We start from the raw sequence: 27,536 nt of genomic DNA on the forward strand, positions 1-27,536 counted from the left end.
AATGATAAATATATATATGTGTGTATACAATGATAAATATATATATGTGTGTATACAATGATAAATATATATATGTGTGTATACAATGATAAATATATATATGTGTGTATACAATGATAAATATATATATGTGTGTATACAATGATAAATATATATATGTGTGTATACAATGATAAATATATATATGTGTGTATACAATGATAAATATATATGTGTGTGTGTATACAATGATAAATATATATATGTGTGTGTATACAATGATAAATATATATATGTGTGTATACAATGATAAATATATATATGTGTGTATACAATGATAAATATATATATGTGTGTATACAATGATAAATATATATATGTGTGTATACAATGATAAATATATATATGTGTGTGTATACAATGATAAATATATATATGTGTGTATACAATGATAAATATATATATGTGTGTATACAATGATAAATATATATATATATATGTGTGTATACAATGATAAATATATATATATATATGTGTGTATACAATGATAAATATATATATGTGTGTGTATACAATGATAAATATATATATGTGTGTGTATACAATGATAAATATATATATGTGTGTGTATACAATGATAAATATATATATGTGTGTATACAATGATAAATATATATATGTGTGTATACAATGATATATATATATATGTGTGTGTATACAGTGATAAATATATATATATATATGTGTGTATACAATGATAAATATATATATATATATGTGTGTATACAATGATAAATATATATATGTGTGTATACAATGATAAATATATATATGTGTGTATACAATGATAAATATATATATGTGTGTATACAATGATAAATATATATATATATGTGTGTATACAGTGATAAATATATATATATATATGTGTGTATACAATGATAAATATATATATATATATGTGTGTATACAATGATAAATATATATATATATATGTGTGTATACAATGATAAATATATATATGTGTGTGTATACAATGATAAATATATATATGTGTGTATACAATGATAAATATATATATGTGTGTATACAATGATATATATATATATGTGTGTGTATACAGTGATAAATATATATATATATATATATATATAATTAAAGTTTAAAATGCTATAATGAAGTATCATGCTTCAATTCATTCATCTTATATGTCAAGCTTTTCGGCTTGCATGGTATTAAAACTTCTCAAATGCATTTGTAATGTTAGGCTACGTAAGGTGTTAACTTTGGTCAAAATTGCCTGTTCCTTCTTTCATCAAATTATTTCGATTATCGATACTTATCGAAGACATGCCGACACAAAACCTATCAAAGAACACTGCCAGATACATAAAGTACCTTTGTGTGCAATTTCATAAAAACAATTTCAGTCCATAGGGAATAAATTCACACACACAAAAAATTCCTTTTATATAATAGTGTGTGTGTGTGTGTATTTGAAAACAGTTGTTTTAATTCATAAAAACTTTTAAACATGAAGTGAATATCTATGGTGGAGTTATCTTTTTTAGTTTTAATTAAAAAATTTTAATTTACTTTTCTCATTTCCATTAATTTGAGCATTTTTAGTTTTCACTCCTCATCTTTAATATAAAATGCAATTTTTAATTGCAATATTTAAATTTAAATGAAGTAACAAAAAATTCATTGACTGTGCATGTTTAGCGATGAAAGTGCAATTTACAAATGTGACAGACCGACCGACCGACTGACCAAGTCTCTTGTAGACCTGCCTCTGAAAATAATTATAAAATTTAGACTGATTGTTTTTTTTTTTTGTTTTTTTTTCTTCTTCTAGAGTTGCTGACTTGTTGTTGGGAGGAGTTGTGTTTAATAAAGTCTTCCAGCCTCATGAAGCTCATGTTCCATATTTGTTACAGGTTTGTACACAAATGTACTGAATTTTCAAGGTTCTGTCATATCATTTTTTTTTTATATGTACATGGACTTGCATACAACTGATTACACATCTTACGTTGTATGTTTTATCCCGAAATAACATAAGCTTTTAAAAGTATTTTTATTCAGAGTTTTCATCACTGATCACTCATTGAATCCACACAAGTGTATGCTGTATTTTTGTGGACATCGGCAATATTACATACCGAATGTGCTTCAACAAGTCATATCTTTTTTATTTGTGGGTCAATTTTTAAAAGAATTACATTGATGGAAAGAGAATAAAATAAGCATTCCAATTATGTTAATTTATTTTTCTTTTATGCGTTCAATTTTTTTATGCTCCAAGTTAAAAATGACAACAACAAAAAAAAAAAAACGGTAAAAAAGGAAACTGTTTTTTCAATGTTTACATTTTATACGTTACATTTGGATACATATGTGCGGGGTTAAATTTGATTGGATATGGCTGAAATTTTACAGCCTATATAAACAAAGAAGTCCATCTCTATTGGTGTTTGATTTTGATTTTTATGACCACAGAAGTAAAGTTACGACTGAGCAAAGTTAACGAAGAATATTTCAAAATTGATAAGATAAATCGGCATATATCATCCATTTTCATACAGATAATATTTTCAGAATTATTTTCATGTATAATATGTAAATATTTGATAATTATTGTGCGGAAATTTCTTTCATAGAAATTAACAGAAAAACAGCTTGCTAAGCACTAATGCACTGAGCTGACTAAAGTATTCTCTTAAAAATAGGAAACTGTTTTTCTGCGTTCGTCTTATTAGACTAGTCATTTTTTTATTTTGAGTTTGTCAATTTAAAAAAAATTATTTTCAAGTTTTTCAAATTTGATTTCCAAACAATACTCTATAGAAACAGGGTTATTTATGCCATTTTTCACGTTTGCTGTGGGGTCCCCCCCCCCCCCCGATTTTTGTAAGAAGTGTTTTACATCACGTTCGTTTTTTTTTTTTTTTTTTTTTTTTTTTTTTTCCCCCCCTCTCTTCCCATCACGTTTTTGTCCCCCAACCACCCCCGGCGGATTTTTTAAAAGAAGTTTTAACTTTTTTTTTTTTTTTTTTTTTTAAATAATATTTAAACAGGATTATTACTTCGCTTATTCTTTTATTTTGCCCCCCCCCCACACCTCTAAACACTCGCTAGTAACAAATAAAAGGTACTTGTGCACTTATGCTACCATGCTGAAATAATAACGTTATTATTTAGAAACCAATTCTTAAAATGGGGAAGGAAGGGTGTTTTGTTAACTATTGTGTGCTTTCACCTAACAATTAAATAAAAAAAAGATATCGTGAAACTTGAATTTATTTTTAACTCATTGTCAAGACCATTTTTTCGAATCTGTAAAACAAACCCGTTTTTTTTGTTTTTTTTAACTGAGGATATCTAAATAATAATAATAATTTGGTGGTTCGATAAAGAATTTCATTGTGATGCATTTTGTAAGTTTTTACCTTGTTTCCACCTTAATATTTTTCTTTAAAATGATTATCATTTAAGGTTTTCGGGTATGCTGAAAACGAATATCGCATTTAAATTTTCCACAAATAAGTAGCTTGCCAGATTAAGCAATGTAATTTGTTACGTTATTGCTGGTGGCCATCTTGGTATGCGCATTTGTGCATAGTTTCTCGGGGTTGCGCTTGCGCATACCAAGATGGCCACCAGTGATAACATAAGAAATGACATTGCTTAATATCCTGAAAACTACTTATTTGCAGAAAATTTAAATGCAATATTCGTTTTCAGCATACCCTAAAACAGTAAGAGTAATTTTAAATGTTAAGGTGGAAACAAGGTAAAAAATTACCGTTTTATTTCTATGTTTACATAATTGAATTTTCAGTAAAACAACAGAATAAAAATGAAAAAAAATTACCATCAACTGGTGTAGATATAGTTGTTGCTTATCAGGATTCCTGGTATCCTGGTACTGTGAAAGTTACATAGAGGATTCATGTAGAGTACGATTTATGGTTGCATCTCAGAAAATAGGTATATATTTTGGGCCAGATAGAGAGGATTTACAAAATTGAAAATTGGACTAGTCCCAAAATGCATAAGTTCTGGTTGACTATGGGAATTTCCATATTTTACAGAAATCCAAAATCTATATGAAAAATTTTCTTCGATTCATTTCTGAGATTAATCCACATCTACTCAATTTTTTTTTTTCTTTGAGGGGAGTAGTAAATACCGGCCATGAATACTCTTTAGGCATTCAATGGCTACACCCAAGATTAAGCTCTCCTTTGGTGGGCAGGCAGATAGACACCTGCTCTCAATAAAGCTATATTTAAATACTACTATAATACTTAATTTTGTTCATAAATAGACACCCACTGTATGATACCATGCATCAGTTTAAAAAAAAAATTGAAATTTGTACATCTGAATTTATAATTCATGGCTTATGGTAAAGAAATACATTAGATTTGACTGCATAATCAGAAAGAGCACACAATTTTACATAAGACTGCCAAGTTTCATGAGAATAGCTGGAAAAATAAATAAATGGTGGCGAAATTACCGAATTTCTTGAAATGTTGAGGTAATTTAGCCCACTTTTTCTAAAGAAAAATGTCCACGGAAAAGCATAAATTTTGGCACTTAAAATTCTCAACTTTTGAACTACTGATGGTATTTGCATAATTCAAACGGTTTTAAGCATTTTTTTACATCACTCTTTTCATGCAAGTTAATAAAATAACAATTATCTAAAAAGAAAATATCAACTTGTAATACTATCTTGTTATTTCGCATTTGATTAGCGCTTGTTTTTTTGTTTTTTTAAGATTCGCCCTTAAAAATGCTATAAGATAAGGGGGGGGTATCAGATTAAAACCTTGAATTTTAATCACCTGTTAGGAGAGTAAAATGACAATTTTATTTTAAAGTGAAAAAGACAAGAATGAATCCATGTTATCCAAAATGTGTGTAAACAAAATGTATAAACTTTTTTCGGTTGTTGTTAGTCTTTATTCACTTTTGAGAAAAAAACTTGGCAAAAGAACTCTGAAAAGTGGTTCCATTCTTCTAAATTGTGTTGATTAATTTTTAAATCTCCTTTCAAATAAAACGCACATTTCCAGTTACAGGAGCTTTGAATATTTTATTAAAAAATATAAAATTAAACAAAATGCAGTTTAAGTCTATGAGTACTAAGTTCAACATATCCCTACAAAATTTCCAATTATAAAAGTATTCAACTATATTACAAAAAAAAAAAAAGAGACCCCGTAACTTAAAATGCTGACTAGAAAACCGGGGATCATCAGCTGTTTACCGTGTAGCTGTTTCAGAGATCTAAAACAGGACAGCTTTTAAATTCATGGCCTTGCCATGGAATATAACACTTTCTCAAAAAAAAAAAAAAAAAAAATGTAAACACAATCCAGTTACTATTTCATTAATAAATAAATTTTAAAAAATTAAAAAAAGTAAATAATAAGTATAATAATACTATTAAACTTTGCTTAAATAACTATTCTGTAATGTGTTAGCATATAAAATTATGTAGGAATAAAGATGCATGAAAAAATACTTTGTATTAAATGAGTAAAATAATAGGAGGCAGATATATATATATATATATATATATATATATGTGTGTGTGTGTATATATATGTGTGTGTGTGTATATATATATATATATATATATATATATATATATATATATACATACATTAAAAAAATGCTACATTGCCTAAAGTGCGTTTATTCATAAAGTCTGAAGAAATGCTGGGTTTTTAAAATTTTCAAACGATATAATGCTTGAAATTGTCGAACTAGACATTGAAACAATTGTAACGTAAAATGAAATACACTTTTTGTTGCCATCAACACCTTGTCTTGAAGTCTTGATTTTACTCACACAGTATATATATATATATATATATATATATATATATATATATATATATATATATACACACACACACACACACACAATCAGTTTGTATTTGATGTTTATTGATATTTGGTACAAATGCAGACTCCACAATATTATTGTAAAAAATCCTTAGCAGCAAACGCACATGTGCATGCTAGCCTTTTCTACCTATCATTGCCCAAATTACTGGTATATAATTATGCGATTGTTTTTAATTATAACTTAAAAATGTTTGATTTTGTTTTTAAATATTTGATAAATAGTAAAAATAAAACTATACACACATGGATTTGCCTCATAATTTTATTAATATTGTGTTTTGTTTCTATTATTGAGATGATTATTTTAAATGTTATTCGCATGTGTCTTGTAAAATCAAAAATCTCTACAGAATTTTAAATGGAACTGTCTGCTTAATCTATAGGGTAGACTGTTCTCGTTCCATCAGCTATGACCAAGTGAAAGTCTTAAACAATTTATTTTATATCCTTAGCATCGACTGTACTGGGGATTGAACCTTCAATCTCCAAAGGACTGTCACTTACAAATGAAGTGATAATTATTTTAAAATTCTAATAACGGTTTCATATTCACTCAATTTTTATTGAATAGTACCCCCTCGCTCTTTTTTGATAAATATTAAAATTAGTGATGGGACGATTCTAATATTTTCCCTGATTCCGATATAATTTTGATTCTAAAATTGCAATAAAAAAAAAAGTAGAATTTTATTTGGCGGTTGAGCGTAAGTGGAGAGTCCTCATCTATTTTTAAATCTAGACATAATTTTCTTTTTAATTTCAAAAACTCTTAAATGTATTGTATCCAAAGTTTTGAGAAATTTATTGTTGAGTTTTCATCTATATTTTTCACTCGTGCGAACAAAAAAAAAAAAAAAGTTTTAACCAACAAAAAAAAAAATAAAAAAATTGTTTTTACAATCAATCAGAAATTAGGTTATTTTTTCTGATTCCGATCGCCCCAACACCGATGAAAATATAAATTATGATGTGCCCTATAATTTTACATGCTTTTCTTTTCATAAGGCTATCGTTTGTCAAATCTCAAAAAATTCATAATTTGTAGCTGAGAAAACCAACTTTATTTTATATTCACACACAGTAAAAAATTTGCTTTGATTCAAGGTTTTATTGCAGCTTTATCGTAATAAATTCTTGAATAATGTTTATGTATTAAAATGCACAAATTCAAACCCATAAAACGACTTGGGAATTTAATATTCCCCTTGATACTTCCTCCTTTAGAGGAAATCGGTTCAATCTGCCTATGGTTAATGCTGTCCAACAAACAAAACATAAAATTGAGGAATGTATGAAAAAAATTTTTTTCTAAATGAAAAGAATCGAAATTTTAAGGAAGATTTATCTTTTCACTTTTTCATAAAAATCATCCATGTTTCAGAAATTTTGTGGATGACGATTTCTATTTACTGTTCCCATCTTTTGCGTCATTTCAACTGATGTAACTCCGACCTGTTTTGGTAAGGAGGCATCAAATATTTTTTTTTTTTTTTTTTTGAGTCTTTAGTATGACTCTACCAAGGATTGAACTCTGGTCTCCCAGCTTAATAGCAGACAGTCTAACCATTATTCTACTGGGCTGGTTTCACTCAAAATTATGTTTGAACATTCGTTTTATTTCTATCTAATTCAACAAAATAAGAGTTGAACCCCATCTGACAATATGATGGCCTTTCTTTATTCTGCTTTTTTAAAAAAATTTTATTGCTGTTTTGTTCAACTCCTTCCTCTGTCTCATTTTCAGATGTTTATTGATTATAACTTGTATGGCATGAATATGCTTAACGTCAGTCATGCAAAGTTCCGTCAGTGCAAGTCAGATGGTAAGTAGGATACTTGTATTTCTTTTTTGTCTTCCTCTTTTTACCACAATATTTTTGTCATGTTTTATCGTTTCAATTTTACTAACTTTAAATATTGATATTATTTACACGTGTTTCCTTATTCATAATGCATATGAATTATGTTTTTATGTTTAACTTTGAAATAGAATTTTGCTTTGTTACACTTGGGATGTTTCTTTGCATCCTCATCGCTATGTAAGGGCCATCTATACAGGGTTTTGCTCTTGGAGGTTAAACTATGTATTATGTCCTTTTGTTTCTTGTCACAGGATTAAATATGTTCTCGGCTAATTCTTTCGTGAGGACAATTGACTTGAATATATACATTAAAAAACAAAAATAAAGAAATCTATAAGTTCATGTAAGTTCTAGAGAGGAAGCAAAAAATATCATATTCTGAAAATCACATAAATTAATCAAGTAGTTTTATTTGTAAATATGGAAATCAAATTTTATGAGTAACAGAAGAGTGACTGTCTTGTCTGCCATTTTGAAAACAAACTAATTAAAAAAAAAAAAAAAGAGGGATAAGTCAACAATAATTCAAACTTGGAAGATTTATGTTGTAATGCCTATGAATTTCCATTAATCGCTAAAAATTATTTTCTTTATAAACTATTTGATCAATTTATGTAATTTTTGGAATATGATATTTTTGCTTTGCCATGGGTAAATATATCAGACAGATTTTTCTTTATTTTTGTTTTTTAATATGAAAATAATTCTGGACAAGAATTTAACCTGGTATTAATGAAAGCATTGTAATTTGTTGAGCTGTTTTCTTATATGCTGGAGGTGGTGGGGATTATAATTATTTGGAGATTTTTTTCTAATTTTTACATCCAACATATTTATTTACATTAAAATATTGTTTCTCTGTATTTCAGATAATGTCAACATTAAGGTTCAAGAAGACAATGAAAGCAGTCGTTCATCGTACAGAGGCAGGAATAGTTCAGAAAATGTCACCTTTTGTCAGTCAGGACTAGACAATGATATGCACAATCGTAAATGGGATGTTAACATGGTTCATCAGTAAGTTGGCATGAGAATGGTGCAGTGTTGTATTTGACATTCTCAAAATTATATTTTGAATAGCGGGGGGTGGGGGGCCCTGTGTGTGTGGGGGGGGGTGATAAAAACAACCCTGTTTTTAAAAAAAAAAAAAAAAAAAAAAAAAAAAAAAACGTTGCCCAGGTGTTTGGAGGTGTAAAAAAAAAAAAAAGTTTTAGTAGGAAAGTTGGCTTGAACCCCGAACCTTTGCCGTGGAGATGGAAACGAAATGGGAAAAAAAAAATCCTGAGACCTAGCTATCTCGGCCACGGGAGAAGAGGAATAAAAAACCTTAATTTAACGTTTATAAAAGGAAAATAATAGGTTCGAGAACTTTAAGTTGCGTGATGTTTGACCTTGAAACATGACGCGGCTGCAAGCCAGTTTTCGCTTGTTTTATACTGAAAAGCGAAAGATACACGGAACACTCTAAAAATCTGGAAAAAATAATGCGTGAAAGTCGGGCAAATTAAATAGACAGGTGACCCCTGTTCGTAACTCATATATATTTTCATTTAGACGTGATATAAAAAGTTTTAAGAAGGAATTAGCCGACCGAAAAGTCCGGTGAAAAAAGCCTTTTACAGACATACACAAAAGCACACACACACACACACACACACACACACACACACACACACACATACATACATACACACATTTTTGCTTTTATATATATAAATAAAATAATTGAATATTTTTTTAATAGGTTAGCTAGTAGTACCGTGTTTGAAATGAGCATAATAATTATGAATGGATATGCTTGTTGAGATGTATTTCTAAAAGTTATTTTAGTTTGATTTTTATTCTTTTGTATGTATATACCCCCCCCCACACACACACACATGTGCGAATATATTCTTTTGAAGGGAGTGAACGCAAAGATAACAAGCTCAGAAGTCGGTAGACCTAGCAAATAAAGTGCCCTTTTCACACATGGGTGGGTATTGATTACCCAACTCTAATTCAATCAGTTTCTTCTGGCAGCAACACAACTCACTGGCAGGTATAGATCCAACCACTTTTGTAACTCTGGTAACAAGTGCAAATTTGGTTGTCTTTAACCAGTGCATGTGATGTCTCTGCCAACGTCGGGTTCTGAAATGCTGCCACACCAACATCTTACTAACGACCTCCATGTTCATATCTGTCTTCCTAGAATGGATGTTGAACATCCACTCATGAATCCATGCCAAATTGATTTGCCTGGCATCATCTGTCATACGCAAGCAATAGAAATTTTCCATATATTTACCTGACATAATCTGAGTAGGTTATATTCATACCAGTCCAGGACATGTCCTCAACACTGTTTGATGGAGTCTTGACTATTTTTCAGTATGAAATGACCTTGCATCTGTTGGACTGAGATGTGGTTCTGGGTAATCTTAGGAGGTCCACCTTCTTAGGCCTTGCTTCCCATCTTTTGAGTGGAGTAAATTTATTGATTACTTACTGCCTTAGGCACCCCTGTTGAGGAATGTCGACAGGACTGCATGTGCAATTTTTAAAAGGCAGAAGTACTCCTCCTTTAAGGGTATTTGCTTAACTTTTACCCACATTTCTGACCTCGTGTTACATCTTCCTGCGTTGGGAGATCCTGGCTACGACCGTAAACTATATCCAGTGATGAGGCCCCAGCTTGCGGGCTTTGCGAGTGTGGAGCTACCCTTTAATTGCCATTGCTCTCAGGACCACTCTGACCCCGAGTGGTAGTATCTGTTAGGGTCCCAACTATGGGTTAAGTAAAAACTAACTTGAAAACAGCAAATATATTCTATTAAAAAAATTTTCTTCCAAATCTTTGGATTCGGCATTAAATAACCTGAAAAGGGTTGATATGCCGTAAAACAAAAACAACCAACCATTCTGCGTTGCCAAGGAAGTAGATACCTATTTTCATTTATTTCTTTATTTTTCATGGAACCACAGAACTTGTGTCCATCCAAACCTACATTGGCATACAAGTCTTCCCCAACAGAGTTTAATTCACATACTCTGGCCATTGTTTTGGTCAAAGAAACCGGCACCTTTGGCATTATTATTGCTGTTTAGCATTTGATGAATACACTTAAGCAAATGTTTCGCAAGCTTCTTGATGATGCCATTCTCTTGCCACACGCACAGACCCAAGTCTTTCTCCATCTTTCAATCCTTCCAGATTTTTACAGATAAGACTATAATCAGACAACTGCTGTCATGTGCATGCGTTGGAAACATCTTTCAATTATAAAATGTTGTAATGAATGTAGCACTCTTGATTGCCGTATCTTTGAATTTTTTTTTATGCCTCTTTTCATAACGAGTCTTGCATAACAAATAGAAATCTCTCATCTATGTTGGCCTCGTGTTGCATGATGATGCATACAAAATACATCGTTCCAGTGTGAGTTCAACAAGATTTACTTTGCATGATTCTGCGATGCACAACAAAAATACATAAACAACCCTAAACCTGTTCACTTTTTGTGTATGTCCAAGAAAGGCTTTTTTCAGAAAAGCAGTCAGTCTGTTCACAACTTTTTAAAACTTTTTATATCACATGTAAATCGTAATATCTCACAGTTAAGAATGGAGCTTGCTTGTCTATTTAATTTGCTCAACTTCGGGAAGATAAATATTCAACAGTTTCCGCTCGACGCATGTAGGTTAGGCCTTTTCCTATAATGTTATCCCCTACTCCCAACGTCTGGGGGGGGGGGCATTCCCCTACACTAAATTAAATGCTACCCCGCAGTCAAAAGTTGACCTCATTAATTTATTAAAACGTACACCTGCTAATTTAAGTAATTAAATAAATTCAAACGTGTTTCCGTTAGCATCTCGTGGTGGGGCAATGGTTAACGTCGCACGTTTTTTTTTTTTTTTTTTTTTTTTTTTTTCTTCCACACTTTAATTTACAACGTTGCCTGAAGGGTTCGGGTTCGTGTTTGATCCTCATACTTACCTACCAAAACATTTTTTTTTTCCCCCCTTCCCCAAACCTCCCCTCCCCTCCCCGGAGTTTCCACACACACACACACACACACACACACACACACACACCTCCAAACACCCGGGCAACGCCGGGTATCCCTCGCTAGTAAATGTATTTTCTTTTATTAGTTTATAAAACTAATGTAAAAAAAAAAAAAAAAAAATCTGATGTGTATATATTTTATGTTCTTTTTCAGAGATCTGTTGCTGGCCAACAGTATTGAAAGGCAGAGTACATGTGAACTTGAGGTTGACGTTGTGGCAGCCGACATTCTCAATCGAAAAACGGTCGATTGTGAGTAATTCTCATCGTTTTCACCTTTTTTACAAGACAAACACAAAATCACACTTGACTTTTTCTGTTTAACAAAAGTCATGCCAGTGTATACCAAGGAATCGCTCCTTCTGATTAATGTTAAATGGTCTTTTTCTTCAGAGTTTTTGCTAAAATAAAATATTTTAGACTAGATGGCGGCATCCTCTCCTGCTGAGCATTATAAAATATTCTTAAGTATATTTTAATTCATGCAGATTTTGTATTTATTATTACAAAGCCAATTATTTATTGAATATTATATTGTACCTAATATATGGTAGTGATTTAAAAAAAAAAAGGTTTGTTAATTTCAGTGTTATGTGACCAGTAGTTTAAGAGTTAAATATTTACACACACACACACAGTTTTATTTATATAGATGTAAAATATTTTAGATGTTTATTTGATATTATAAATACTCTACTAGAAAGGCATTCAGAATTTTAGAATTCTTTTTTATTCGAGTTAAATTTGTCTTCTTTTTTTTGTCAGATTTTTTTCTGAAATAAAATGTTTTTATAATGTGTTATAAAAACATTTCAAAGAATTTATGTAAACTTTTAAAATATATTTTTATTATATAAAAATTATATTATTTTAAAAAATAAAAACATTTCAAAATACGTAAACATTTTGATTCTAACATTTATTAAAAACAAAACCAATCCGAAAGAAACAATTAAAAAGGGAAACCATTTTTGTGTGTGCAAACGTTTAAAATTGAATTGAAATTATGTAAACATTAATCGTTTATTTACTTTAAATGCAAAAATACAACTTTTTTAATTCTTGTTTTTTTTTTTTTTTTTTTTTTTTTTTTATTAATATTAAATAAATTCAGTTTTGGTGTAAATCGTGTTTCTTATTTTTCTCTTTTTATGTGTTTTTAAAAATTTTTAATGCTTTTTTTAAAAAAAAAAGCTTTCATTCATTGACAGTCTGAATGTTTGATAGATCTTCCTTGCTTATACCAAGTACATAGCATCGCTTTTTCAGTGGACAGGCCTTCCTACCAAACATTTTTATACCTATAAAACAAATATTTGGAGCTTACGGAAAAAAGTGAAAATTAAACTTTTCGCAATAACTTTGCTTCTGTTCATCATCGACACTTGCTACTCAGCTAATGAAATCCTGCATCTTCTATGACTATAATCTTCATTCGTAGTTGGAATTTCAACTTCTGATTTTCTTTTTTAATTTGATGCACGGCTCTATATTTAATAACAGTAGTCATATTGCAAAATTTTGTTTCATCAGACTAATAGCTTTTGCATTATCAATGTTTATTCCGTGGCATAACTTTTGGAATGCCTAATAGAAAATGATGAAGTAGTCTTGAGAAGACAAGGACCCATCCTTTCGTTATCACAGATGTATATAGTCGTACAACTTATGTTCTTGTTCATTATAGGAATGTCTTCAGAGTAATTTTTTTGTATCTGAATGTTGAGGTCTATTTTATTTTCAATTGATTTCTTTTCCATGTTTTATAGCTAATGTGGGCACAAATCCAGGATTGGCTGCTCTTTGGGAAGATGAGAAACAAAGACGACGAAATAGAAATGAATCTTCTCAACTTCAAACAGATCCATCACAAGGTAATTTCACTCTTTGCTTTCCATTATGAATCAAACTTTAGATCCATATCCACCGAGAGAATTTATGTAAACTTTTAAAATATATTTTTATTATATAAAAATTATATTATTTTATCAGACTAATCAAATTGCTACTCAACAATGCAATTTTAAATTGACGTGTAATACACTTACACGTCAATTTAAAATTGCATTTTCGTTGATACGTCACACTTTAATTTGAAATGAAATATTTTTTTTTGTTGTTGTTGGTCTGTCATATTTCAGGTTATGACATCACTGTCTTTGTGTCGTGCTTCTGAGATATTGAGGCGATGACAGAGGCGCTCACGCAGTACGAAAAGACCACAGGGGTAAAATCAAATGCAACAAGTCGACTGGTCTGCAGTTGGGGGCCCGGAGGTGTACCAACACCTTTCTTGCTACCTTCAGCTCGAGGGACAACCCAGTTCGGATCCTCAGCATGTGGTTCGAACTGGGTCTCTAGCCTGAAAAGAATTGGTCAAAGGTAAAGCCAAAGGTCGAAGCCATGGTCGGCTCGTAGGTTCAAAGGAAATTATCCTTGAAGGGTAGAGCAGAGGTATGCGCCACCTACGCCTTTCTGCTCATCCTTTAGAAACTGGCTGGACTTTCTCTGCCTGTGAACTATCTAAAATTCCTGTCTTTGCTTCTTTGGGATATGGGGAAACATTGGATTTGCAAACAGGTCTGTGTGAGAGAGGCTTCGGACTGCCCAACTTGAGATGTACTCGAGAGGCTGGCTTTCCTGAGTCAAACCTTGATAGAAGAATCTGCATGGGACCCTGTGTTCAAGGCCGCTTTTCCCCTGACCTCGTCTTGATCACATGGTCAAGGCATGTCGAAAGCAGTGGAGCGACATAGAGTTTTTAAGAACCACATGAAGGAACTTCCCAGGATCCAATGACCTTTCATGGCTTACTAGAAAGGAACTTTATAAAGAACTAGTAAGGAGGGCTGCTAACAATCCACTCATCAAGCGTTTGGGGTTGTCGAGGGAGGAGATCTGCTCCTGGTGGAGCTGGGCACCAGGTTCGATTTATCTCTATAACTCCTTCACTTGGTGATTGGCCTGAAATGTGTTGCCCCTCAACGCCATACTACACAGTGCCGAATTAGTGAGGTCGTCAGGATGTCCTCATTGCAGGATCCCAGTCAAGGAAACGCCAGAACACGTGTTCTTCGAATACAGTGAACTCTGACAGTACTGAGCATATGTCAATGAGGTGGCAGTTTACATCCTTGCCCGCTGGATGTGTCCTACCTCATCCACCTCACTGAGCCGCCATGGGACAGGGAGAGATGAATGGTGTTTCTCGCAATCCTGGTCGTAGTGATATGGACGTTGAGATTGCATGAGAAGCGTGGGGTTGAATCTTTTGCTGATTAGGATCTGATACCCTTCTTTAAGCACCAGCTCAAGGTAAAGATCAGATGTGATAGGAAAAGATTACATCCTGCAGCCTGTGACCAAAGAAAGATTAAAATAGCGAGTCTGTGTGTATGTAGAGGTGCCAAGTTGGAATTTGTGTTCCTGGCCTGAGCATGGCATACACGGTTCTAGATTTTGCCGTACTCCAGACCTCTAATAGTGCCTAGGTTAGGTTCTTAGCTAGCCGAGTGAATGGCCGCCTCCATCCTTGATAGGAAACCTCCAAGATGTCCACACTCCAATTGTTCTTTTCTGTCCTCGACCACCCTAATAAGTGATCTCATTTTTGGGCTACTTCATATGCCCCCCCTCCTCCTACCCCATTGTTTTTTCATCCCGTCTAGAATTTGGCCACATTTAGAGATTGACCTGCTTGTTTTTGGCTCCCATCAAGCCAGAACACATTGAGTGGTCTGCCACCTAGAGAGGGTTTGGAGAGTGCTGCTAATACTTTTTGTTTATTTTGGACTTTTCCCCTACCCCAAGCCATAAAATAAATAAACTGACTCTTTAGAAAAAAAATACATTTATATATATACTTTAATTAATAAAAAAAAACAAACAAACAAAAAAAAACACTTTGATTCAGGTATCTTAAGTGGGGGCCCCCCCTCCCCCTCTGACCCTTTCAGCGGTTGTTGAACTTAGGAGTCTACACAGCATTTTGAACGGGGCCCTTTATTTAATCCATGGGTGTAGCATGTTCTTGTCAGCCATGACCAGATAGAAGTCTTAAGTAATTTGCAATTGTGTCCTAAATATCACTTATACTGAGGGTTGAACCTTCAGTCTCTAGAAGAGTGTCACTTACAACTGAATTTTACCAACTACTTCATCCGTTATGCCATGGATGCTTGAAAAAAAAAAAAAGTCTAGAGGTTATATCTGTTAAAACATTGTGAAAATAATGCTTAGGACTAAAAGAATAGTTTGAATAATGTAAATAATCCAAAAATTAAGATAACTATCTTGTATGTAAATAATTTCCTAGTCTTTTATATTGATGTATTTAAGGCGGTCATGTTCAGATGTACTGTTTCAATTTTTTGAGATGATGATTATCTGCATTTGGATTATCAAAATTATATCGAGTTTCCCCAGAGTTCGACAAGCATTCCTAAGTTTGAAAAGATGCACATGAAACATTATATACCAATCGAGACATGGATAACAAAAATTACTCTTATCATATTATTTATTTTTAAATAAACCTTTTTGATGGTTGCTTTTTATTTTTTTTCCCCACAGAACGAAAATCTGTTAAAATGGCTACAAGTGAAGAAACCCTGAAATGTCGATTGAAGACTATTATTCAATTTCATCAGTTTCACAGGTATTTCATATTCTCATCATATTCAATTTACATTTCGCAAAAAAAAAAACATAGATGCTTACAACATATCAAAAATATCATATTCCAAAAAGTCATGTAAATTGATCACATACTTTTATTTTGTGTATTCATTTTTTTATTGTTTCACCGTGTTTCGGACAACTCATCCTCTGGCCTTCTTTAGGTTAAAAAATGAAGACACAAATTATGAAGCCTCAACTCAAACGATTCTAAAACAAATGATAAAATCATAAATAATGCTTTTATTTTAATAGTCTTTTTAAGCAGTTAATGAGAATTCATATCCATTACAACAAAAATCTTGTAGATTTGAATTCTCCCTTATTTTCTGAGACTATTTTTAAGATGGCACTGTGAGACAGTCCTTCCTTAGTGAGCCATAAGATTTTATTTTCTTTTTTAAAAACAAAATTGCTTGATCAATTTACATAATTTTTTGGATATGACATTTTCTTTTAATCATGAATTTTTTATAAATAGGGGGAATTCTGGACAAGCACCAAATTATCTAATAAATGTGGTGCTGGGAGAGGTCTATTATGATTTTTCAGTAAATATTTATCAAAGGAGTACTATTAGACTTTGACTTACCAAAATGAATCTTTTATTAACCATTTTTAAAAAATGACGCATAACCTATGTAGCTTACTGCTATTAATTTTTTTTAAACAAGAATAAAACATATTACTAATAAAAGTGTATTAATGGATTCTGATGAGATCATTAAATTAAGTTTGAAGCTTAAAGTATCAATGCTGGCATGCTTCAAGGATCCATCCTGGGTCCAACTGTCTTCCTTATTTTCGTCGATGATTTCCCAAATCATATTCCAAGTTCATTCGTCAACATATATGCAGACAACACTACCATCTATGGCAACACTTCAAAGGCCAACAACGACAAAGATCTTTTTGAGTCTCTTTCTTCAAACTTTATGCATGTGGTGCAACAGAGCAAATTTAATTTTAACGCTTCCAAAACCAAGCTTCCATCTTTTCACTTTAAATACTCTGATGGAGACTTGGCCCCAATCGATATGAATGGCTCTCATTTCAAAAAGCTTCTGGATTTAACTATTTCTCCTGACCTAAAATGGGAAAACCGACATCAAATCTGTTGCCAAGGTTACCAGAAAAATGATTGCATCATTCTACTGCTCCAGAAGGTATTTAACTCCTGACACAATCCTCTACCTGTGTAAGAGTCAGATATGTAGTAAAATGGAGTATTGTTGCCATATCTGCTCAGTGCACCCTATCCTGCCTTGACAGAGTTCAAAACTGACTTTAAAACCTGGTATGTGATGCTCTGCAACCTCTTTCCCACAGCCTGTCTTTGCTCTATTATTATTTTCATGGTAAGTGCTCATCTGGGCTTTAATCTACCCCCCCCCCCAACCCTGGTCAAACATTCACAAAAAAAAAAATGAATAAAATAACACTTGTCTAGTTACAACCACTATTAACACTGTCCCCCACACCCTATCCATGGAAAAATCCATGAACAGAGCTTCTTTCCTAGAACTGCCCACCTGTTCCACCGGCCTTCTTTCCCGCTGACTACAATATTGTTGTCTGCAAGTTCAATGCAAACAAGTTCTTGTTGTGCTGTTCCTTTAAACAATCAAATTATACCCAGTTTCAACCACTGGCGATTGCCCCAACCACCGTACACTCATTTACTCTTATCCTCAAGTGATCTCTGGGACTTGATAGGTGGTGACTCCCTTGTAAGAAAAAAAAAAAAAATTAGTTATTTACCATTTTCTATTTTGAAATAGTGAATTAGAATTATTTTGTGAAAATCATAGACTGCAGTTATCTCCCTTGGATATTAAATCTTCAATCTTAAATGCAATAAAACTGTATAAATCAATAAATTTTATTTTTACTCGTAATTATTTTTCTATTCTTTCATTTGTGGGAATTTTTACCAATTTTGATATGACACGTAATTGTATAATGATGTTTTTATCTGGAATGCATTTTGAAATTCCACTGCACTAGAGGGTGACCCATTTAAAAGTAGCCTGATCTCTCTAATCTTTTAACGACCAACTGATACCAATGCAATTTTTTTTTTCCTAACAAAATGGCGCTACTTACCACATGTCTCCCAGATCACTGACATGAGTTCATGACATGTTTATGGAAGAGAGAACAATAAGCAAAGGGTTATGGCCACCATGTTCCCCAGACTTGTCATTATGTGAGTTTTATCTTTGAGGGACTTTCAAACAAAGAGTTTATGCAAATAAGCCTCACAATCTAGACCAATTAAAGGAGAACATTACTAACGCTATCAGGAGAATCACCAGAGAAGATCTACAGGTAGTATCGGCAAACATTGCCCAGAAATGCATGTATGTCAACGGGGAGCACTTCCAAAATCTTATATAATACTACAGGTAATTTAAACAAAAGAAGAATCTCCCTCATCTCTACTACATTTCAGGGCTACTTTTAAATGGGCCACCCTATACATAAGCACCAAATTGATTTCTACGTTCATAAATCACAACAATGTTTTTGATTTTTTTTTTCTTTTTCTTTTTTTCCCCTCTTATCAGCCAAAAGTCTTTAACAACGGATGATACTGTTAGTCCTGCATCACCTCCTTACCTTCCACACGCATCTATTGTTGAGTGCCACTCTTTTAGTTCTATTGGTAAGTTGTATTTTTGTTCTTCCATATTTCACCCTGCATCATCTTCTCTGCTCACTCCTCATCCTGTCTCATAGTTTTATTATTGTTCGCAATTGTTTTTACTTGGTTTGAATCTCCTTCTCTCCACCCTCTCCCCCTTCAAACAAGGTGCATTGCCGCTTGGTTGTAAGGGGCTACTATTTGAGGTCATGTCAAACAGGGGATACTGTGGGAAATTGAGTAGCTAGGTGTCTATTCACATTACATTTAAACTTCTGGATGCCAGAAGAAGGAAACAAGGAGGGAATTCCAAATTCTAGCAGTCAGATGGAATAAAGTATTAGAGTAAAAGGCTTTCCAGCATCTAGGTATTTCAACAGTAAAGGGGTGGGATTTTGCTGCTTGTCAGGTTGGGTTGAGAAATGAAGTCTAATTATTCTGTCTCTAAAAAATGTCAAAACAATTTTCCGTAATCTATAATATAAATTTCAAACGTCGGTTTGTATGTATGCATGTATGTATGTCTTGCTAAAACTTTTGTCAGCCTCATCGGACCGAGTCGAGACCAGTACCATCTGAAAAAGCCATCTCTCGGCGTCATACTATGAGATTTAGAAAAAATGGTCAATTATTTTGTATAGAAATAAAATTTAAATAAAGCGAGGGTAAAATTGTCTTTTCTAAACAACTGCACATGCATTAAGCATTATTTTTTTAATTGGTTTAACTAAAAGATTTTCCTATGAAATTCCAAGATCAGCTTTGTGGTCCAGTGGATTAGAAGGTTACCTTCTAAACCTTAGATTTGATGTTCGCGGACATGTAACAGTGTTTTTTGGTTTGTTTTTCTCTCTCTCTTTCTCTCTCTCTCTCTTCACAGATGGTTGTTTTTGTAATTACGGCAGATAAACAATTTTCTTATCTCGATTTTTTTTTCAATCAGAGGTTTAAGTAAACTGAAGGTCAAGTTTTTATTTAAAAGAAACAAGTTTCAATCCAATGGCGATAAACAAAACAGGGTTAAAAGATTTTTAAACTTTTGTATTATTTATTTGGCTTTTTTTTTATCAAAACAAAACATTTTTCTTATTTCGATGGTAACGTAATGTGATTTTTTGATATCCGACTGCTAATTTTTTTCTGTTAATAAATCCTAACAAATTCGACTTTGTTATTTATAAAACTGAATTATTTTCAGTTTGTTTTTCATTGCAACAGACCATAACGAGAAATCTTTCTAGACTGAGGCAGAATTCGCTTGTGCTCAATATCTGAAGAATAGCTTCTTATCTTTGTATCTTTCTTCTATTGGGGAGTTTTTCATATACTTTTTTTTCTGGGCGATTACATTTTCGTGTTTTTATCAGTTCTTTTCTCACGATCTCGATGTACGTTTTAAATGGGTTATTTTAAGGCCTGTTACGTCGTCACCGTGCCATGAGGCAGACGACTAAAGCGTTTCCTTTTTCTCACCTCCTTTGCTCATAGCATTACAGGTTCAAACCTAACTACTGCGACTATTATTTTTATTTATTTATTTTTTTTGCACTCTCACAGTTACTCACTGCTATTTTATTGGAGGTGGGTGTTTCTTTGCGCTCACACTAGTACTCGATCGATTAAAACTTTTTTTAGAGCTGAGTTGCACAAAAGCCTTACTATATAACCTCTTCACACCCAGGCAATGCCGGACGTTGGACACACGCAACAAACACTGAAAAAAAATCAGTATCCTTAGAAAGATCGGACTCTTGGACAACAAATATCCAAAAATGGACCAAAAACATTAATTCATTGACTGTCAACTGGGACGTTTTTTTCCAAGGAGGGGTCAGATTTTGAATCAACATTTTGCAAAGTCATCAAATGATTTGCAATGACTAAGCTTATTTTGAATGCCCTGTCTATAAATTTACAATGAACAGTTCTGATTGTCATGGGAGATGGGGGTGGACAAACACACGCACATATTACAAAGTAAAAATGATTTTCATTTTTCATTTAATGATTAGGTTTTCCAATGTTTTCATTTTAATCTTACAAAATAATACATTCAAGAATGTACTTGCTATTATTATAAAATAATACATTCAAGAATGTACTTGCTATTATTATAAAATAATACATTCAAGAATGTACTTGCTATTATTATAAAATAATACATTCAAGAATGTACTTGCTATTATTATAAAATAATACATTCAAGAATGTACTTGCTATTATTATAAAATAATACATTCAAGAATGTACTTGCTATTATTATAAAATAATACATTCAATAATGTACTTGCTATTATTATAAAATAATACATTCAAGAATGTACTTGCTATTATTATAAAATAATACATTCAAGAATGTACTTGCTATTATTATAAAATAATACATTCAAGAATGTACTTGCTATTATTATAAAATAATACATTCAAGAATGTACTTGCTATTATTATAAAATAATACATTCAAGAATGTACTTGCTATTATTATAAAATAATACATTCAAGAATGTACTTGCTATTATTATAAAATAATACATTCAAGAATGTACTTGCTATTATTATAAAATAATACATTCAAGAATGTACTTGCTATTATTATAAAATAATACATTCAAGAATGTACTTGCTATTATTATAAAATAATACATTCAAGAATGTACTTGCTATTATTATAAAATAATACATTCAAGAATGTACTTGCTATTATTATAAAATAATACATTCAAGAATGTACTTGCTATTATTATAAAATAATACATTCAAGAATGTACTTGCTATTATTATAAAATAATACATTCAAGAATGTACTTGCTATTATTATAAAATAATACATTCAAGAATGTACTTGCTATTATTATAAAATAATACATTCAAGAATGTACTTGCTATTATTATAAAATAATACATTCAAGAATGTACTTGCTATTATTATAAAATAATACATTCAAGAATGTACTTGCTATTATTATAAAATAATACATTCAAGAATGTACTTGCTATTATTATAAAATAATACATTCAAGAATGTACTTGCTATTATTATAAAATAATACATTCAAGAATGTACTTGCTATTATTATAAAATAATACATTCAAGAATGTACTTGCTATTATTATAAAATAATACATCCAATAATGTACTTGCTATTATTATAAAATAATACATTCAATAATGTACTTGCTATTATTATAAAATAATACATTCAATAATGTACTTGCTATTATTATAAAATAATACATTCAAGAATGTACTTGCTATTATTATAAAATAATACATTCAATAATGTACTTGCTATTATTATAAAATAATACATTCAAGAATGTACTTGCTATTATTATAAAATAATACATTCAAGAATGTACTTGCTATTATTATAAAATAATACATTCAAGAATGTACTTGCTATTATTATAAAATAATACATTCAAGAATGTACTTGCTATTATTATAAAATAATACATTCAAGAATGTACTTGCTATTATTATAAAATAATACATTCAATAATGTACTTGCTATTATTATAAAATAATACATTCAAGAATGTACTTGCTATTATTATAAAATAATACATTCAATAATGTACTTGCTACTATTATAAAATAATACATTCAATAATGTACTTGCTACTATTATAAAATAATAAATTCAATAATGTACTTGCTACTATTATAAAATAATAAATTCAATAATGTACTTGCTTCTATTATAAAATAATAAATTCAATAATGTACTTGCTACTATTATAAAATAATAAATTAAAGAATGTACTTGCTACTATTATAAAATAATAAATTCAATAATGTACTTGCTTCTATTATAAAATAATAAATTCAATAATGTACTTGCTACTATTATAAAATAATAAATTAAAGAATGTACTTGCTATTATTATAAAATAATACATTCAAGAATGTACTTGCTACTATTATAAAATAATAAATTAAAGAATGTACTTGCTACTATTATAAAATAATAAATTCAATAATGTACTTGCTACTATTATAAAATAATAAATTCAATAATGCACTTGCTACTATTATAAAATAATAAATTCAAGAATGTACTTGCTACTATTATAAAATAATAAATTCAAGAATGTACTTGCTACTATTACGAAATAATACATTCAAAAATGTACTTGCTACTATTATAAAATAATACATTCAATAATGTACTTGCTATTATTATAAAATAATACATTCAAGAATGTACTTGCTATTATTATAAAATAATACATTCAAGAATGTACTTGCTACTATTATAAAATAATACATCCAATAATGTACTTGCTACTATTATAAAATAATACATTCAATAATGTACTTGCTATTATTATAAAATAATACATTCAATAATGTACTTGCTATTATTATAAAATAATACATCCAATAATGTACTTGCTACTATTATAAAATAATACATTCAATAATGTACTTGCTATTATTATAAAATAATACATTCAATAATGTACTTGCTATTATTATAAAATAATACATCCAATAATGTACTTGCTACTATTATAAAATAATACATTCAATAATGTACTTGCTATTATTATAAAATAATACATTCAATAATGTACTTGCTATTATTATAAAATAATACATCCAATAATGTACTTGCTACTATTATAAAATAATACATTCAATAATGTACTTGCTATTATTATAAAATAATACATTCAATAATGTACTTGCTATTATTATAAAATAATACATCCAATAATGTACTTGCTACTATTATAAAATAATACATTCAATAATGTACTTGCTATTATTATAAAATAATACATTCAATAATGTACTTGCTACTATTATAAAATAATACATTCAATAATGTACTTGCTATTATTATAAAATAATACATTCAATACTGTACTTGCTACTATTATAAAATAATACATTCAATAATGTACTTGCTATTATTATAAAATAATACATTCAATAATGTACTTGCTATTATTATAAAATAATACATTCAATAATGTACTTGCTATTATTATAAAATAATACATTCAATAATGTACTTGCTACTATTATAAAATAATACATTCAATAATGTACTTGCTATTATTATAAAATAATACATCCAATAATGTACTTGCTACTATTATAAAATAATACATTCAATAATGTACTTGCTATTATTATAAAATAATACATTCAATAATGTACTTGCTACTATTATAAAATAATACATTCAATAATGTACTTGCTATTATTATAAAATAATACATTCAATAATGTACTTGCTATTATTATAAAATAATACATTCAATAATGTACTTGCTATTATTATAAAATAATACATCCAATAATGTACTTGCTATTATTATAAAATAATACATTCAATAATGTACTTGCTATTATTATAAAATAATACATTCAATAATGTACTTGCTATTATTTAAAAAAAATAAAAATAATGACTACTGTTCTCATCCTTTTTGTTTTATTGAGGGTTTTTTTTTTCTTAGTCAAAGGAGTGAGTATTGATGTTAGTGAAATGATAATGTTAAAAGTTGTTTTTTTATTATGGCAGAATCGAGTCAAAAGACGATTGTGTTTGGAGATGAGGAAGACGAGGATGAGGAAGCTAATCAAAATGTGCCAGCTGTTGTCAATGTCGACTGTGTGCAGCAAGTAGTAGAGTCTAGTCAAAGCTTTAAAGAGGATTCTTCCTCGCAGCCAGCAGGTAAGAATTTTGCTGTGACTGCAATAACTATTTGCTTTTATCTGTGTTTCATGAGGGTGAAGGGTGGCTTTGATTATGAATTATTGTTTTATGCATATAAGAGCAGCAAATATTTCCAAGTTAGGTCAACATGAAGCCGTTCATAATTTGATTAAATGTAACAATTTTTAACTACTTTTGTTCACTTCAAACAATGCATATTGTCACTGGAATGTAAATCATGAAAGGTGCTAGATTCGTAGCAGGCAACCCGAGTGTGAATGTTGGCTGCAAGATATTTGTTCACATTACATTTAAATTTCTGTAATAAACTGTCAGGGAAACAAGGAGTAGGGAAGGAATTCCAAAGGCAAGCAGTCCGAGGAAAAAATGTATTAAAGTAGAAAATTTTCCAATTCAAGTTTTTCTCATTTTGCATATCAACACATCTTTGGCTATTAAATTCTGAATACATTACCTATTGGAAACAATACATCATATATAACAGGGTTTGCACAGGCTTAAAAAGCTATTGGATTTTGAGCTTTGTCTTGAAAAGACCTTATTTCTGTTCTTACCTTGAAAAGGCCTTGAAAATATGAGAAATGTCTTGAAAAGCCCTTGAAAATCATATTATTTATGTCCAGTAAAAATCAATGTCAGAATATTAAAAGTAAAGTCGAAATAAATACTAAAAATATTTTTTAAATATTAAAAATAAAATCGGAATATGTTCTGAAATTGCATCATATTACCTGCGATATTGTTGATGCAAGAGTTACCCCCCTTTATCATGAAACTACCTGATGTTATGCATAGTTAAAGTGAAATTCAAAATTGAAATAAATACTATTAAAATATTAAATCAAATATTAGTTTTTTTGGTTTATAATATCATTCTTTATATTTCAAATTTTGTTTTCAAAACTTAAATTTTTATGAAAATGAACATTAAAAATCTGTATGGACCTTGTATAATTTAATGCATTGGAGTGTGTCTGGGTGAGGTGAGGGTGGCTCTGGTTTCCTACGTTTTCCAACAGTATTTGTGGATTTTCAAATTGAATTAATATACTATTAAGAATAGATTGTCAATATTTTAAGGATCAAAATCTAAATATTAACTTAAGTGAATTATAAATATTCTTCCCTAAAAAAGAAAATCTAATTGATTTGTATAAAATCAACTATTAGTTGCCAACTTCATATTTCGGCCATGGTTTGCTCATGTTAAAGCCATTATTTCTTGTCTTTGTGACCATTCTCCCAATAAATTTAGATCGTATGAAATCGCAATCGCTCTTCGTTGGAAAGTCATTCTTGTAATAAAAAAAACAAAGAACCAAAAAGGGATGGCAAAAGGAAATCATCCAATTGTGAATGTTAAATGTAATTGTCCCAAACAAAAAATGGCAACACCAATCCAGTCAGAAGCTTTGATTTGTAAAAAAATTCTAGGTTTAAGAAAAAAAATGGTAGCATTAATCAAGTCAAGATCAGCAGAGTGTAGTTTCCATCTCGTTTCAAGAAAAACTATGACTTCAAAATTTAAAGAGATTTAGTATATTTTCTACAGCGATTCTGGTATCTGATTGGTTCGTTGGCTATGAATATAATCGTCTAAATTTTTGTGAGTGTTCCCAAGTATTATGCCAAATAAAAAAATTTCTGGATAAAATATTGCGGCATGCTTTAAACGTAGATTTCATGAACAAAGCTTCTTTCTTAGAACTGCACACCTGTGGAACTGTCTTCCGTTTTCCTGCTTTCCAGCTGATTACAATATGGTCGTCTTCAAGTCCAACATAAACAAGTTCTTGATGAGCCGTTCTCCTTAAGTAATCCAATTTACCAAATTTACACTAATAACGATTCTTACGATATTCACTCTTTAACCCTTATCCCCGAGTGGCCTTTGGGTCTTGATAAGTGGTGACTTTTTTGTTTTTATTTTTTAAAACTTTTTTCCCCCCTGTGCCATCTCAGATGAATGAGTTTTGTTTTTGTAGGTTCAGATGTGACGAAGTTACTCGCATCGTTACTGGCCAGTCAGGGAAGCAACTTGTCTTCGCAAGATTCACATCTCCATAACGAAGAAGACCATGACAGTATTTTGCTTTCTCAGCCAGCATCCGATGGAGATGAAGAAGAGGAACATGAAATGTCACAAGTTTTTTCAGAGCCGAATGAACAACATCCGTAAGTCTTTATCTACAGCAACCTTTTTTGGGGATACATATTTACTTTAGGGTCCTAAACTTGATATCATCAAAAATTGATTATGGCAACTACAGTAATTATGCCATCACAAAACTGGATGTAGCGGCATAATTAAATTTCACTATGTTAATGTCACCTTTTTTTTTTTTTTTTTTCGTTGGCAGTGTAGAACCCTGAAGTTGTTTCTGTGCTTGTGTAGCATAATGGAATTTTGACAAATGCATTTTCAGTAAAATTACCATCCCATACCTACATGTTGTGTATATAAATTACGAAAAAATAAATTGAAAATACTCTGGATCTGTTTTTCACAAAAAAAAGCATAGACACTAGTGGTCTGACATTTTCTATTTTTTCAATGGCAGATTTCAAGGAAAGCAAGGGAGATAAGTCAGTTTGTCATTAAAATTATTAGTTGCACAACTCTTCCACATTTAAAATTGTGATGAATTTTGATAAATTATATTTTATTACTTGTAATTACTTTTTTTTAG

The 27,536-nt window shown here is 30.6% G+C and overlaps 1 protein-coding gene across 4 annotated transcripts in view; it reads left to right on the forward strand.

Annotated features, from left to right (window-relative positions):
- The window catches only part of LOC145240049 (uncharacterized), a 328,354-nt gene that overhangs the window by 181,809 nt on the left and 119,009 nt on the right, over positions 1–27,536 (forward strand). For all 4 annotated transcript variants that reach the window (XM_080103656.1, XM_080103658.1, XM_080103659.1 and 1 more), the window contains 9 exons: positions 1,838–1,919; positions 7,655–7,733; positions 8,642–8,789; positions 11,981–12,078; positions 13,596–13,700; positions 16,399–16,483; positions 19,074–19,171; positions 24,691–24,843; positions 26,832–27,021. In XM_080103656.1, the coding sequence (XP_079959782.1) occupies positions 1,838–1,919; positions 7,655–7,733; positions 8,642–8,789; positions 11,981–12,078; positions 13,596–13,700; positions 16,399–16,483; positions 19,074–19,171; positions 24,691–24,843; positions 26,832–27,021 (1,038 nt within the window). The remainder of the gene's footprint in view (positions 1–1,837; positions 1,920–7,654; positions 7,734–8,641; positions 8,790–11,980; positions 12,079–13,595; positions 13,701–16,398; positions 16,484–19,073; positions 19,172–24,690; positions 24,844–26,831; positions 27,022–27,536) is intronic.

This window comes from Euprymna scolopes, chromosome 19, assembly GCF_053919585.1.
Source record: "Euprymna scolopes isolate OS-2025 chromosome 19, ASM5391958v1, whole genome shotgun sequence".
NCBI lineage: Eukaryota > Metazoa > Mollusca > Cephalopoda > Sepiida > Sepiolidae > Euprymna > Euprymna scolopes.